Consider the following 17,149-nt stretch of genomic DNA (forward strand, 5'->3'; position numbering starts at 1 on the left):
AAAAAAAAAATGGAAAAAACTGGAGGGTCGAGTGACCCTATGGGACCCCCTTTGGATCCGCCCTTGATCCTAGACAAGACATGTGGAGAAGGAATCGAGCAAGTATTGGCATCCCAAGCATGGAAATGGTAAGTTTAGTTAACGGTAGTTGACATAGTAAGTAAATTTGAAGTTTAATGCTTTAATTAGAACGAATTAAAGTTGGATGACCTAATTGATATTTCACTAGAACTTTAGTGACCAAAAAACAAATTAACCCATAAATGAGGGTAGGTAGACTATTCAATTTAAAAAAATAATAATAATAATAAATAAATAACTTGAATAGTTACTTGTACGTCCAAACTTCTTGTTGTATGTTGGAGTTGAAATTTATCAAATATTCTGTCAGCTGTTCTTCGTAATTCATGGTTGACAAGTTATAATAATATATTCAAATATACTTTTACCTACTTATGTTGGCATCCATTATTTGAAATTTTAATGATTTGAATAATTTTTTTTGAAAAATATGTAATTTAAAAAGAAGAATTTTTTTTAAAATTAAGTGTAATATTATTTTATTAAAAAATATGTGATTGATAAAAATAGATAAAGAAAAATGAGTTATACTTTTAATTAACACCAAATAGGGGTTAAGTAACATTTACAATTAATATCAAATTTAAATATAAATATTTTCGTATAAGTCACATGAGTTATAATTTTAATTAAAATCAAACAGGGGCTAAGCAACATTCACAATTAATATCAAATTTAAATCTACATATTTTCGTATAACTCACATGAGTTGTAATTTTAATTAAAACCAAATAGGGATAAGTAACATTCACAATTAATATCAAATTTAAATCTACATATTTTCGTATAACTCACATGAGTTGTAATTTTAATTAAAACCAAATAGGGATAAGTAACATTCACAATTAATATCAAATTTAAATCTACATATTTTCTTATAACTCACAACTTCTAATCGATTTCAAGCACATTGGTCGTTGTACTGAGGACCCGTTTGACAATACTTGTAAAAAAGAAAAAAAAAAAACCTTTTTGAAGAAGTTATTTTAAAAATCAATTTTTGATTTTAAATGAACCTCGAGCTTGAATAATGTATTAACCACGTGAAACTTTAAAAAAAAAATGTCAAAGGAAGACTGACCAATATTAAGTGGATGGGGCCATGAACGGAACAAGTGGACATGATTACAGGTCTGCGGCAGGAGGAGAGAGGTAGGCACCGATAACTGTCCGATGACTCCGATTCCATGGCGCACATGGTGGGAACTCATACAAGATTGAAATGACATAAATGTCCTTGCAACAGAACTAAAGAAATATCAATTTCGCAAAATTTTGGCGATGGTCATCGAGTTATTGTCAACTTGCAAATTCTTCTTTAACCTTCTGTTTCTATGTGCATCTCACACTCTAAAGACTTGCATTGACCACTTCTCCATCCAAAAATTTCCTAGGTTGTCTTTTTTTCTTTTTTAAATTCTTCATGTACTGGCTGCATTAAAAAGTTAAATTTATCCTCCGTTTGACTAATTGTTTCTAGGTATTTACTACTCAATTCTCAACCACTCATTTATCCTTGTTTATAAAAACCTTACCAGATATTATCCTTATCGAGGATTCAAAATAAGAGTGAAAATTATGCCCCCGTCTATGAATGATTAAAATTAAATTTTTTAGTAGATTTTAATAAAAGTTGATGAGATGTATGGTTCAAAATTTGTGCATCACATGAAATATATATTTAAAATTAATTATTGACTCTGACTTAAATTAAAATATAATTTTGATCCATACAATACTGAAGCCATATATGGATCATGTTCAAGAACTTGAAAGTAGTTTTTCGAATCTAATCTTCTATAAACTAAATAAATAATCAACTTACCAATTCGTGAACAAGCGAAAGTACAATGCTACCAAAAATAGTACTTGTTGATTTTCCGAACTTGAGGACATTGAATGGGCATGATCGTAGTCTTCCGGTACTTGAAACAAAGGCTCGGTTTGTTCTCGTCGCCCATTTGATACTTAAGTTACAGACAGAATTATATGTGTGAGGCTATGAACTGGAAAATAATGAAAATGTACCTGAATAATGATCCAATGTTGGTATTTATAGGGATAGATGGTCTACTCCTACTAGGATTTAGTACCACACTCCTCATAGGTAGGTTAGTTGTGCAATATTATCCCAGGGAGTCCTACATGAGAGAGGTGTTTAACTTGCAATACAATTGGGATAACTTAACAACAATAGAGACCTCTTGGACACAAGAGATGTGGGATGAGGTGTGTGAGTTAGATTAGGATCCTTAGCAATTAGGTCTCTTTTTGAACACAAGCCCATGCATTCAGAGCTCAAACAAAGGGACTTGCCCGAGCATGTCATCTACGGAAGCAGGGTTTATATTCCCGAGGACCTATTCCCGATGATATCAAATAGATCGGGCAAAGACACATACCCCGAGTACATCTACCCGACCACGATGAAGCCAAAATTGTGTAAAATAGACATTCTAAACCCTCGGGATAGATAAAGGTCAAGATACCGAAATTGACGATATCACTACTTATGATCACTGCAAATGAAACCTATCGCTAATGGATTTCATCTTCTCCTTTACAATGAACTAGTGTTAAGGAGGAGGCACCATTGCTTAGTTTGAAGATGGGATGGGCTAATGAGCTATTCTCGTCTTTATTATTTTCCTACTCGTTTTATTTAGTAATTAAACATAGGGTAAGAGCATCATCGTCCTTTGGATAAATTTTCTATTTTCGCAGCAATTTCAAGCATAACTATCTAAAGGTATTAAAATTGCAACATCGACGAAAATTTGAGCATTGTATTGTACCTTTTTAAAGATTGGAAATCAATTCGCAACTAAAGCAATAACTTAGGGACCAATATCAAGGAAATAAATTTCGCTGGTGTATCCTTTATCATATGACAGGTATCTTAAAAATTAAAATATCTATTATTGAATATTATATATTTGGAACAAATGATATGTTTAGATGCCACTTGAACACTATTATTTATTTCTGCGCATTTAATATTTTCGATGAAATTTTAATTTGAATAAAATAAATAATTCCATGCACTTAAATCAAGTCATACAAATGTCATACTTTTCTTACTAAAACATACTTCACAAAATACTAACGATGTGTTTAATGTGGTGTACCGAACAATACTAGAAAAAATACAAAACAACCAATACAACATTTATCAAATATGTATGCATTAATAACATACCAAATGTTCCCGTAATGAAATTGTAAATTCGAAAAAGTCTATGATTTTGTGCAATCAAATACTAAAATGCACATTATAAATACTAACGATATGTTTAATGTGATGTACTGAACAATGTAGAGAAAAAACACGGAAGAGCAAACAATATCATTTTTGACATCCTAACATTACGTATCATATATCCATGCGATAGGATTACGAATCAACATGTTCACGTGATTTCGAAAATGTCTATGATTTCGTACAATGAAAATCTTGAAATGTGCATTGTAAGTACTAATGACATGCTAAATATGAGGTACCAAATAATACTAGGCATAATACGGAAAAACATTTTGATATATTGACGACATTGTCTATGTAATAGGATTACGTGTCAAACACATCTATATGATTGTATTGTGTACCAAACATATATAAACGGTGAGATAAAAACTTCGGCTATGTTTGAACCACATTTTTTCAAAAAAATACATGATTTGACATAATTTCAATCCCACATTCTTCAATAAAATAATATTACTTGTAAATTCAAATTTTTTCTTTATTTTTAATTACACATTTTTCATCAAGATACTATTCAAAAAATGCATTATTAAGAATATAATGTGGCTCAAACAAGGACTTCATGTAAGAATACTATAACTGTGGTCCAATACCATGCCAAACGTGTCTAAACTAAATCTGAATAAGTTGGGGACTTTGTGCAATTAATTTGTCATATTCAATCACCTACCAAGATTTTGATGCACGATAGAGAGAAGGGTGAAAATGTAAATTCACACCTGACAATTATGCCTCTGTTTCACAATATTTTCTTACCAAACTTATTTTAAACCACACATTTTCAAAATAAAATATTTTACTTATTTTTAAACTATGTGTCTGTTTGATCCACATTATTTTAAAAAATATATTTTGGAACAATAAATTGATGAAAAATGTGTGGTTAAAAAATGAGAAATTTTTTTAGATTTACGTGTAATATTATTTTATCGAAAAATGTGTGATTAAAATGATATCAATTCAATGTTTAAGAATGTATTTTAAAAAGAATGGAGCTCAGATAACTTTATACATTCTTCAGAATATCATTATTTCAAAATTTATTTTCCCAAAAAACAATTTTTAATAATTGTCAAACATAGGCTATATTGTAAATTTTGTACATAATCATGTATTTATAAGATCTGTTAACAACTGAGATTCTCAATCTATATCTCCTCCGCCAAACTCTCCCTCCTCCAACAACTTTTGAACCCGCCCTTTCTACCCACCCACTCGAAAACGCACAGACACACGGAATCCCAGAGAATACCAGGATCCAAGAACCATGGCTACCAGCTCAATTTCTCGCGTAGCAAAAAATCCCACCAATTTCAGTATAAGAAATGTTGAATCCCAGAAAAAATCAATCTTTTCACGCCACCTTTCATTCTCCAATTCATCCATTTCCCTTCAAAAACTGTCACTTGTTAAGGGTTCCTATTTTTCAAGAAACTTCCACACCACACCAGTATTCAATGTCCTCGAAACCGTGGAATCAAAGTCCGATTTGTTGTCAAGAACCCAGTATCCCGATAACGTTGTCAGAACTGAAAGGCCCACAATCCTCGTCTCCGAGAAACTCGGGGAAGCGGGATTGGATTTGCTAAGAACATTCGGAAATGTTGATTGTTCATATAATTTATCCCCTGAGGAATTGTGTGCCAAGATTTCGTTGTGTGATGCGTTGATCGTGAGGAGTGGGACTAAGGTTACGAGACAGGTTTTTGAGGCGGCAAAGGGGCGGCTTAAGGTGGTCGGGAGGGCGGGTGTTGGCATTGATAATGTGGATCTGCAGGCGGCGACGGAATTTGGGTGTCTTGTGGTCAATGCCCCCACCGCTAACACCATTGCTGCGGCAGAGCATGGCATTGCTTTGCTTGCTTCCATGGCGCGTAATGTTGCGCAAGCCGATGCGTCCATGAAAGCTGGTATATATATTTCAATTATTTTGCATGTTCACCAAGTAGGATTCAACTTAATACATTTGAATCTGAAGAACAAAAATAAAAGATAGTCTCGTTGTGATCTGTGTAATTTTTGTCTGTGTTTTTGAGTTAATTTGTTAAAAAGAGAATAACCTGCACCAGTTAAATGGCGATGGATTTGGATTATGTATTTACTACAATACTAGTTTAATGTAAACCTTTGGGACTAATTAATCCAACTAGTTAGATCTATAAGTTTGCTGAGAAAAGTCTAAGAGAGTGAGAGAGAAAAGAAACTCCTGATCTGGCTTAGTAGATTTTGTGGTTGTTAATTCCCTGTCTTAGTGTGAGATAACCCATGAGTGTGTGCTCGGTTCTTTTAACATTTTCAACCTTGGCTCCGAAGGAGAGTAAGAAAGATTGAAAAACATCAGCATGAACAGGGCCATGGGGAGTACTTAATCGTTTCTACCATCTCAACGCCAGTTTAATTTGAACTGAACTATCTGATGCAAGGTCATAATTTGGCTTTATTTATTTATTTATTTATTTATTTTCAAAATAATTTATGTTTATGAAAATGGAAATGTGATGCATCTGAAGTTTTGCTGTATTCTCAGAGATTGGTTAACCTCTTATTTAAGCTCGTTGTTGTCAATTGCAGTCCTTCAATGTCTTTGTATGTATGGAGTACTACTGGCCTCCTTGTTGTATACATTGCAATAATGTATTTCTAATACTTCTTAAAGTCTTGACTAATTGATAAGTTTTACTCACCATCATGGACTTCTGAGGCGATTCCTTCACTGCTGCATAAATAAGTGGCTGCGCTTGCTTCAAAGTTTTTAATGTCTAAAAGCAAGGGACGTGCCAAGAACCCAGAAGACGAGGGTGTAACATATTGCATTACTAGCTTCTGTTTCTTGTGGCTTGAAGAAAAGATCACACATTTCTTTTGATTATAATTTTGTTACTGCCCGAAGAAAAAGTTGAAGTGACAGCTTATTTTATGCAGGGATGGTGTAGACACTTACTGATCCAAAAATTTTAAGATAGCTGAAATATTCCTTGGACGATTTCTATCATCGGAAACATTACACTCGTATAATTATTTCATATAGTTATTAGTCTAATTATCAGTTAAGCTTATCTTGCATAACAGTTTTTATATGAGTTGATTATTTCTTAATTGATGTTAACAGGAAAATGGCAACGCAACAAGTATGTTGGTGTTTCTCTGGTTGGGAAGACATTAGCAGTCATGGGATTTGGTAAGGTTGGTTCTGAAGTTGCAAGACGTGCAAAGGGACTCGGCATGCATGTTATTGCACATGACCCTTACGCTCCAGCTGATAGAGCACGTGCTATTGGTGTGGAGTTGGTCTCTTTTGATCAGGCTATCTCCACTGCAGACTTCATTTCACTCCATATGCCTCTTACTCCTTCAACTAACAGGGTATTTAATGATGAGACCTTTTCAAAGATGAAAAAGGATGTCCGCATCATAAATGTAGCTCGAGGTGGTGTTATTGACGAAGATGCCTTAGTGAGGGCCCTTGATAATGGAACAGTTGCACAGGTATACTCTTTGAGAGTGATTTCCACAATAAGTCCAAGTTATTTTGACCTTCTGAATTATCAAAAATGGATATGACCTTAGGACTACTCTGTTTCAGTCTAGTTCCATCAGCTTGGGTATATTCTCGTATTTTCACAACTTGCATCTTTTCATACATCATATGATGGATTTATTTTTGCAATGTGGTGCAAAATTACTGCAGACCTTGTTAATGCTATGTGAAACTGATTTTCTGGGCATTGTATTTATTAGGCGGCACTTGATGTGTTCACAGAGGAGCCCCCACCTAAGGACAGCAAATTAGTCCAACACGAGAATGTTACTGTTACACCACATCTTGGAGCTAGCACAAAGGAAGCGCAGGTAAGAATTCTTGTGGACATTGCCTCATTTGCATGTGATGTGAGCTGTTAACCTTAATGCTTATATTTCAGGAAGGAGTTGCAGTCGAAATAGCTGAGGCAGTTGTTGGTGCACTGAGAGGGGAGCTTTCTGCTACTGCAGTCAATGCTCCTATGGTTCCTCCCGAGGTAAAAATAAACAAAAATAACTGCTACCATCTATATGTGCTTCTTTAGATCCCTTGCTTCAGAACTTCGTTAGGTGAAACTGAAAATTTCCGATTTTTCGTTATCAGGTCTTGTCAGAATTGGCTCCTTATGTAACACTGGCTGAGAAACTGGGTAGGCTAGCTGTACAGTTAGTTGCTGGAGGAAGTGGAATTCAATCTGTGAAGGTGGTCTACGAATCAGCTCGAGATCCAGCTAACTTGGACACCAGACTTCTTCGTGCCATGATCACGAAGGGCATTATTGAGCCTATATCCGACTCCCATATCAACCTCGTCAATGCAGATTTCACTGCCAAACAAAAGGGTCTCCGAATTAGTGAGGAACGAGTTTTGGTGGACTCGTCATCTGAAAATCCTATTGACTCGATCCAGGTACAAGTTAGTAACGTGGAGTCAAAATTTGCAAGCGCTTTGACAGAGAATGGATACATTAGCATTGATGGGAGAGTTAAGTATGGGATACCTCATCTAACGCGTGTAGGATCATTTGAAGTTGATGTCAGTTTGGATGGAAATCTCATACTATGCCGTCAAGTAGATCAACCGGGAATGATTGGACGAGTCGGAAACATCCTTGGAGAGCGTAATGTTAATGTGAGCTTTATGAGTGTGGGAAGAACTGCTAAGAGGACAAAGGCCATAATGGCAATTGGAGTAGATGAAGAACCTGACAAGGATACGCTTAAGAAGATTGGCGAAGTTCCTGCAGTTGAAGAGTTTGTTTTTCTGGAACTTTGAAAGCACACATTTCTTGGAAATGAGGTTGAAGCGTGGACCTATGTCAAGAATAAATAGCAGCTACTCACCGAAAAGCGGCAGATTCTTCCTGTCTCCGTCTGTTCATGGAATTTTTATAATTTAAGTTGCCCTGTTCGTAATGAAGGGATGCACTATCATCGTTTTTAATAGATTGAAAGCATATTATGGTTTCATATGTTGTTGTCATTGTTTAGAGCTAGAAGTTGTGTTTATGGGATGCTGGTGTTAATTTAAGAAGTTGAACGTTTCGGATTAGGTGAAGTACTCTTTCATTTGTAATTCTCTTTTGATCAAATTGTTTAAATATTGCTTTGCATTTGTTCAAATCCATTTTTATTGTGATGTTTCCTTTGAGCTCAAATTTAATGTTTATTTCTATATATAGATATGCCTATCTCACAAGATCCAAGATGATAGTTTGACATTACTTAACCGCATTGCACGAACTGCATCATAGATAGAGATCGAGGTACCAATCGACTGCATCTCTTTCCGGTTATTCAATAAAGTAGATGAGGGGAATATATGTATGTGTGTGTGTGTGTCTTTCAAAAAGCAATTGATAGTTTAGTTGTGAATTGAAATTATGTAAAATCAATTGATTGCCAACATAATTATAGAAGTACTTTCATTTAAATACAATATTTATTTAAGTAAACGCTAATTATTTTCTATGAATCTCATCTTCTTAAATAACACTTATTTCATATCATATAAAATTTATTATAATTAATATTTTAATTAAACTATCGTGACAAATTATTTATGTGTCATATTATTAAATTTTATATATAAATGATAACATTATGTGTAAGAATCACCTTTATTCTCTCTTGTTTCTCGTAATAATATTTCAAAAAGTAGAAGCAAGAATAGAAGTCCCGTCAAATACATTCTTAATGACAATAGTAAATAGTCTTTTTTGAAAGTAGCAAAGAAAACCTTCTATAGTTGGTAAAGGAGATGAAATATAAATTTATTAATTATTATCGTGAATAAAGTAAAAAATTAATGAAATAAGTCGTTGCGAAATTGTTGAGAATAACTTTCAGTTGTCCATAGTTTTAAATTGTTGTTCGTGAGCCATTCACACTTCTATTTTCCATCAATGCAACTTTTTAAAACAAATAAGTGGAGTCATTTCACTTCGAATCTTCGTTATCCTATTAACGAAATATGTGTTACGATAAGAGTATAATTATTATAGGACATCTAGAGTTTGAAACATATCAAAAGAATTTACCCAAAAATTCAAATCTACCTTATGTAAGAAACAATATGCATTAAAACACTAAAAGTGAGGTTAGGCCCTGTTTGAGCCCCATTAATTTTTGTAATGTATTATGGAAAAGTAAATTGATGGGAAAGGCATGATTAAAAAAGACGAATTTTTTTGATTAGCGTGTAATATTATTTTAATGAAAAATATGTAATTGAAAATAAGTACCGTAGAAAAAAATGAAAAAAAACAAGACTCAAATAGGGACGGACTTAATGTGGAGCACTAATGACTATTTAAACTCTTAAGAAACGCAATATTTTGAANACATAAATTTTGCTTATCTATTGCATAGTAAATGATTAGACATGAACGCGTACGTCTATGTTCTCCAAATCGAATTGGAGAGAAGGAATGTAGATCAAGCAAGTACCTTAATTATTATGATTTTGCTAGTAGTACATTAGAGTGTACATAATGGTGTACATCTCAATCACATGAACGAGTGATCCACTTAAATAAAATATTATTTCTTTCACATGGATCTCACACCCATGTGAGTGGATTGTATACCATTCGGTATGCCCATTATGTTTCACTAGATAAATTCTAATTATTAATTGTTGGAATTTATTTTGAAAAACAAAAATTGTGGCTAAAATTTCAATTTAAGAGGGTGCAGATACTGAAATACGATTTCGAGGAGCTCCTATTCTAAAGCAAACCCTAGCTCTCAATTAAGAAAAGAGTAACATAAAACCAACAGATCGATTCCCCTGAGAAATGGCCGGTGCCGGAATTCACCCATACCATCAGCAATGGCCACCAGGCGCAGCCCCTCCTGCGGCTTCCATGGCCGTTCCTCCTCCTCCTCACCCCCATCCTCCTCCAATCCCCATGGATAACCACGCTCTCCAATCACCCTCGGACGAGGTACGCACTACAATTTCAACCATTCTTTGTTTCAATTCTTCAATGCGAACAATTATGATGGCGTTAATTTTAATTTTTTTGTGGATTTTTGAAGGTACGGACGATTTTCATTTCGGGATTACCGGAGGATGTGAAAGAGAGAGAGTTGCAGAACTTGCTGAGATGGTTGCCGGGGTACGAGGCATCGCAGGTCAATTTTAAAGGCGAGCATCCAATGGGTTTCGCCCTTTTTGCTACTGCTCAGCATGCACTTGCTGCCAAGGACGCCATACAGGTAATTTATTCTACTGCATTCTATTAACTCGTCCGCCCTGTCTCTCTCAATCTATAATTATTTTTTATTTATTTATTTATTTTTTAATTCTGATAAATTTTCTTCCTTATATTTTGAAATATTATGGTGTTCAGGATATGGTCTTTGATGCTGATTCAAAGTCTGTACTGCACACTGAGATGGCCAAGAAGAATCTTTTCGTGAAAAGGGGTGAGATTTATTTATTTATTTTTTATTTGAAAACATTCTAAATTAGTTGAGTGAAGTTGATATTTTCAGAACACTGAATCGATTGCTCTAGGTGCCACAAATTGATATAGCAATAGAATATTGAACATATATATTGATTCTGCGCATCGGTTTTGCCAGGTGTTAACAGCTACTCTGTAAATAGTAAATATTTAAAATCATAGGAAACATAGCCCCTGTTTGGTTCTGATTTTTGACCCCCGAAAAATCAAATTTTTGACTTTTACTTCCCCAAGTCAGCCGGCATTTTTGACTTCTTCACTCACGGGCGGGACCCACTTTTCTCTCTAATGGTCAAAAAATTGATTTTCATAATCACTACCAAACAGACCTATAGATTACGTACAATTGCAAGGTATAAAGCTGCAAAGTTCTTTGTTTGATGAAAATTGGTGATCATCCAGTTTAAGCTAACCAAATTAATTTTTTAGCAGATCCTTTCAACTCTGTGCTTGTTGGCCTTTCATACCTGCTCAGTTGAGTATAACTGATCATAATATAAATCCTGAAAAAGCTACATTTTAACCTCTTCTTGCGTAGACAGATCTAATAGAGTGCGTATGACTGTCGTGAATCATTAGCCATTAAATGAAATAAGCGGTGTGGTTTCGCATTTATTCATCCACATACAGCTAAGAGCAGCTGAAAAAGGGACTGCTTTAGCTGCCTCTTAAGGCCCGATCTAATGGTTATGACTGAAATAAATGTTAGAAAGTACGGAAACTTGTAGGATAAGTTCTAACTCGAAAAAAGATCGAAGATTTATTTGAGTCATAATATAAATTTTTTCTGTTTCACTTCTAGATAACCAAACATTATTTGGTTGGAGTCATTATGTTTGTATTTTTGTGCATCGTTGGTGAACTGCAGTCATCTTACATGAGAATCTTACAAGATCGTTGTCTTGGGGCCCCTATATATGCTTTTATGCATTTTTCTTGAAGCAACTTTCTCTGGTCAGTAAGCAATTCAGTCCTGCCATCCTTTTTTATTTTTCCTTTTAGTTAAATGATATTGTAGAATAAATTTTGATTTATCGATTTTAAATTGTTGAATCATGTATCCTTTTGTTAGTGTTGCAGTAGACACCTTCATTCATCGGTGACTTACATTTGACTATATCTTCATTTAGAATGGACCTTGTGCTGCACTTGATCATATGGAATAAAATAATATATGAGTGCCCGCATTTGGTTCATTTGATGTTTCCATATCTTTACTTTAATGTTAACTGGAACTTCCAAGGTTTTTCTGTGATGTATAGATAGTTGCTTATGGATGATTTTCTTTTGAGTGTGAAAATGGAATATGTACCGGGAGATCAGGCTATAGTTGTAGGCTTCACACTATTAATGGCCTGAAGGTGCTGCACTATATCAATTCGTGTCTACTACTGTAGTTGACACAATATCCCTTGAAATGAGGTTTAGTATCACCCTTGCAAAGCCTATGCTGAACACATAGTTTGGAGAAATCATTCTCATGAAGCATTTGTTTCATTTGTTCCTTTTTATCTTTTTAGCTGAGTTGCTTTGCTAATTTTTTCGTTCATTTGCAGGAATTGTTGCTGATTCAAATGCTTATGACCAAAATAAACGTATGCGAACTGGTGGTGATTATACGCATGCTGGTTATTTAAGTCCATCTCCTTTTCACCCTCCCCCAGCACCTGTCTGGGGACCACATGGGTAAATTGGGTTCAAGTATTATAGCAAAAAGCATGTTACTAGAGAAGTAGTCCTGAGGGTCTTATCTCAAGAATAGTTTCTGGCTATGATGAATGACACCAATTGGAACCATATTTGCTTGAACTAATATTGATGATTATTGGCTTAGGTATATGGCTCCGCCACCTCCACCTTATGATCCTTATGGAGGTTATGCTGTTCCTCCCGTCCCAATGCCTGCTTCAGCTCCTGTACCTGCACCAAGCAGTTATGTACCTGTGCAGGTGTAGTCCTACACTTGCTTCTCATTGTCAAATTTGGGTGGAATTTATTCATTTCTCTTTTGTGTTTATGATAAATCTTGTTTATACTCTTAATAAGGATTTTTACTTATAATCCTTACCACTGAACCCATTGTTCTATGAATAAGTTGTTGTATTACTTTTTTGTAGAATAATAAAGACAACCCACCTTGCAATACACTGTTCATTGGCAATCTTGGTGAGAATATTAATGAAGAAGAGCTGAGAGGCCTTTTCAGCGCGTATGGTTTTTTGGACTTTGCTCATTTGGGAACAATCACACATTTGATTGGATGCTTATATATCACAGATGTTGACTAGTTTGTCTGCTTTACATTGCTCTTTAATCTATGCAGACAGCCTGGCTTTAAGCAGATGAAGGTATTGAGACAGGAAAGACATACAGTTTGCTTCATTGAATTTGAGGTAAGATTCCTGGTTTGTCGATTGGGGTTAGTACTTATCGCAATCATACTTTGTGATGCATGTCCATTCCATCCTGCTCGACATAATTTTTCTGTATCGTACATGCAGGATGTGAATAGCGCCACACATGTGCACCGTAGCTTGCAGGGTGCTGTTATACCCAGTTCTGGTTCTGTTGGCATGCGCATTCAATATCCTTTATGTTCACGTTTTCTTGTGCATTTATTTATTTATTTATTTTTATAACCTAGGACGTTCTTGTACCATACTTCTTCAAGTCTTATCTTTTGATGGTAGGGAGGTTTCTAGCTAATATGTAACGTAGTTCACCATGCTTCTCAAGGCATGTGCTTTATTGAAACACTATCTGAATCTCACATGGATTCGGATGATACATCTCTAGATTTATATTCACCCAAAACTTATAGAAGAGGGACACGATTTTGTTCACCCTCCCAACCAAAATAAAAAAAGAAATGAAAATAGTAATAAGAAAAATATTAAAAAATAATAATAATACATTTTACGAGCAAGGAAATATGCATATTTGATGACATGTTTTCTTGTTTAAACGTAGGCTTACTTTTTTCCTTGACTCCAAGAAACATATTCGAAGAACCCATTTGGAAGAAGGAAGGACTCTGTCAACCTAGCTGTGCCCCTCGGTGTGAATGCTGCTCCAGCACCCATGACCTATCAGTAGCTGAAAGGGGGTGTATTCTGTTCTCTATGCTCTGACATACAAACCACTACATGGTAGGATGCATCATGCAATGCATCCATTCATCATCAAGTCATCGGCATTAGCATCTCGTCTCATATATAAATGCACGCTATGGTGTCTCAAACACACTGTTGATTCATATTATACTTGATATCCAAGACATGCATTCAATGCAGTTCCATCGCTGGATGATTTGTTAGCCTAATCATGTTCTATTACACGTTACATCAGTGTGCATGGTTTTGTTCTTCGGTTCAATGGTTTTGTTTAACTACTTATGACTCCGCAACATGCTTTTCTTCTGACATCGATCTTTACACGTTATATATTTATTGAGAAATGACAGATAGCATGTTTGGCTATGCTTAAAAGTAAATATTACTTTTGCCATACTTTCAAGTAAAAAATATTACTTAGCTTACTATCAAATAAGCCACTTATTTCCAATTTTCACCAATTAATTTTTTTTTTGTTTTTTGGAATTTTTTATTTATTTATAAGTGATCTTTTTAAGCTGAGCCAAACATGCTCTAAACTAATGTGTTTTTTAACTTTTTAATGTGCACTCACGCTCAACTTGCACTACATGTCTTCGCATTTCAAGGAAATGGTACCCAGTCTCATTTCATGCACGACCATTAATTCATAACACGAAAGATCTGGAAATATTCACAAGATCATATTACCTTTTCAGTTGGTAAAACCATCACTGCCTTCTCTGTTTAGGCTTCGTTTGGTTGATTAAAATTCCTTAGAGCCCATCAAGTGAGCTCATAATATCACACAGTAACGTCCAGGGTTGAAATCATGAACAATTGGAAGAATCTTGGAAAATAGATTCTGCTGTTCTCGTGCAGGATTCTCAAAACATTTTCCATACAAGGATGATCAAGAGCAGGACTGATTTGTTACTTGTGACTTGTTCTAGAAACTGGGTTACCAGTTAAGGAGTCTTTTTGGTTGTCAAGTTAGTAGCTTATTGAGGATTTATTTTTTCCTGAATATGAAGTGGAGAGAGCCTTTTTATTGATTGAACTGAAATATTGTTTTTGCGTTAGGCTGGCAAACTGGTTGCTACGTAAAATGGTGGTAGAAATAGAATTAGTGTGTGCGGGTGCAAATTTGCGGTCAAGTATTAGCCTGTTAGATTGACGCTATTTATTGAAATGAACGTGTCCTTTTAACCGTGTAAGCTTCTGAACAAAGTGGATTAATGTAATGTTAGAGCAATGATGGATATTGGGTTCAGTCCGTTTAAAAATGTGTTGGCATTGGGATTTGATGGGAAAAATAAATCGTTCTACTCTTCTTCAATAGGTTAAACTTTGGGATAAAGTGCTTTGTGGTGAGACCTTGATATTTTGTTTAACCTATTCTATTGGGTGAGAGTGATCTTCGGTTCACATTTATTTGTAGGGTTTTCACTATTTGTAAAGTTTGGTGAGATGCAAACATCTCATTTGCAAGAAGCAAGGGGCAGTCGAAGAACAGTGGCAGCACATTGAGCGTTTTAATTTTAAGGAAATATCTGTTGAATAATGTGGTGGTTAAAAATTATAAGTTTGTTATAAATCATTTTAAAAAAAATCTCTTCCAAACAAAACAAAAGATTTCATCAACCAAATTGGGCAACTGAAATTATAGCATCTTGTTATTGAATGGTACTGCCTAAAGAGAATTAAGCAGCAAAAGTTCTTTTTATACCGTGGTTATTTTGGAGAATGTAGTTAAAAAGCATGAAAAAATTATATAAAACACAAGAAATGATTTTTCTTATGATGTGTGATAAAGGAGCGAAGAAAAGTAATTTTTGTAAAATTATTGTCACACATGGAAGGGTAAATACTGCAAATAATGTTATTAATCCTAGCCCAATATGATTTGCTACAGGAAATAGGACATTCGATCGAAGACCTTAGAGACGTTATGAAACAGCTCGACCATGATGGAGAGATGTTACTAAAAAAGTTGATTATCGCATGTTGTATGGGCTTATTGGGTAAATTATATTGTGCTTGTTTAGTACAAATTTTAAGTTAATTATAATTAATTTTTTTGATCGTTATTTCATTATTTCAATCGTTATTATTGAATTTTTTTCTTACGGGTAGGATTTATTTTATCTCTAACGGTTAAAAAATTAATTATCAAAATTTCTATCAAATAAGGACATCATTTTGGAGTGGATGGGAGAAATATTATTTTGTTTCGAAGTGGGGTTAGGTTGTAGTTGTAGAACTTTGCGGCCATGTGACCGTCAATTCACACTTGTAAATTTAACTACTTTATTAGTGGTATAAATATGTTATCCAACTCAATTGTTTATCATTAAGACGAACCTTGCTTTTGACCACTATTAATTTATTATCAAATGCCATTTCATTAAACAGGTTTTGTTAACTATATTAAGCCCGGTTTGATTTTGATAGAAAAAATTATTGGAAACTATAATTGTGAAGTAGTAGATTCGAATTAATTGTTGAATTTAATGTAAAGTTTAATTAAAATTTGGGCTAAATAGTAAATTTGGGCTAGAATCCTAATAGAATAAGAAAAATTAAATGAATATAATTAGGAAAAATTAGGCAATACTCTGAAAAATTGACTCATTTGATCACTACCCTATTAACTGGTGAAATCATATAATTAGCGTAATTAAAACATTCTAGAATTACAATACCATCCAAAATCCAAATAAATAGTTCCCATTTCAGAAAAATCTCAGAGAACTCTCCACCTACTACTCCACTTCTTCTCACCACATTTTAGAATTACATTGTGTTTTTTCTATTTGCCCTGCAAGTGTGAGGCGGAGCATCACACCTATGAAAAGTGCGAGTATGAACTTGTTATAGAGAGAATGCTCTAGATGCAGAAGATTCGTGAGCAAGAAGCCAAGATGAAGGGCTCTCAGAAAGGCCAGTTGCTCATTCCTCTCATCCCCAAAACAGCCGATGCTTGAATCTAAAAGATTGCATTAATCAAGACAATGCATCATTTGGACCTTCGCTGAATTCAAGTTCTTCAACACCAGGATGTTTATGGAAATTTTAAGGAAGAAGCTAAACTGTGGGCAGTGGTAGTCATCGGAGGACTTAATTTGAAATTATTTTGGTGTTATGTAAACATGATTACTAAATTACTCTCACTTTCCCCTGGTAATCTAGTTCCAAATAAATTTTATACATTTGAT

At 34.5% G+C, this 17,149-nt stretch overlaps 2 protein-coding genes across 6 annotated transcripts; both read left to right on the forward strand.

Moving 5' to 3' along the window:
- Positions 1–4,477: 4,477 nt before the first annotated feature.
- On the forward strand, positions 4,478–8,480 carry LOC111406865 (D-3-phosphoglycerate dehydrogenase 1, chloroplastic-like). Its single transcript, XM_023036249.1, has 5 exons — positions 4,478–5,256; positions 6,456–6,832; positions 7,085–7,195; positions 7,267–7,362; positions 7,470–8,480. Exons 1-5 carry the CDS (start codon positions 4,614–4,616, stop codon positions 8,139–8,141), a joined length of 1,899 nt encoding a protein of 632 aa, XP_022892017.1. The 5' UTR covers positions 4,478–4,613; the 3' UTR covers positions 8,142–8,480.
- Positions 8,481–10,060: 1,580 nt separating this feature from the next.
- On the forward strand, positions 10,061–15,513 carry LOC111406941 (RNA-binding protein with multiple splicing 2-like). 5 transcript variants are annotated; one of them, XM_023036422.1, is made up of 11 exons: positions 10,061–10,314; positions 10,409–10,588; positions 10,723–10,798; positions 12,396–12,525; positions 12,674–12,788; positions 12,957–13,048; positions 13,163–13,232; positions 13,341–13,423; positions 13,839–13,988; positions 14,814–14,898; positions 15,015–15,204. In XM_023036422.1, exons 1-9 carry the CDS (start codon positions 10,165–10,167, stop codon positions 13,933–13,935), a joined length of 993 nt encoding a protein of 330 aa, XP_022892190.1. In that variant the 5' UTR covers positions 10,061–10,164; the 3' UTR covers positions 13,936–13,988; positions 14,814–14,898; positions 15,015–15,204. The 5 variants fall into 5 exon arrangements, with proteins under 5 accessions (XP_022892190.1, XP_022892269.1, XP_022892347.1 ...); XM_023036501.1 differs by lacking the exons at positions 14,814–14,898; positions 15,015–15,204 and adding an exon at positions 15,373–15,513; XM_023036579.1 differs by lacking the exon at positions 14,814–14,898.
- Positions 15,514–17,149: the final 1,636 nt, after the last annotated feature.

Source organism: Olea europaea, chromosome 1 (genome assembly GCF_002742605.1).
Source record: "Olea europaea var. sylvestris chromosome 1, O_europaea_v1, whole genome shotgun sequence".
Classification (NCBI taxonomy): Eukaryota; Viridiplantae; Streptophyta; class Magnoliopsida; order Lamiales; family Oleaceae; genus Olea; species Olea europaea.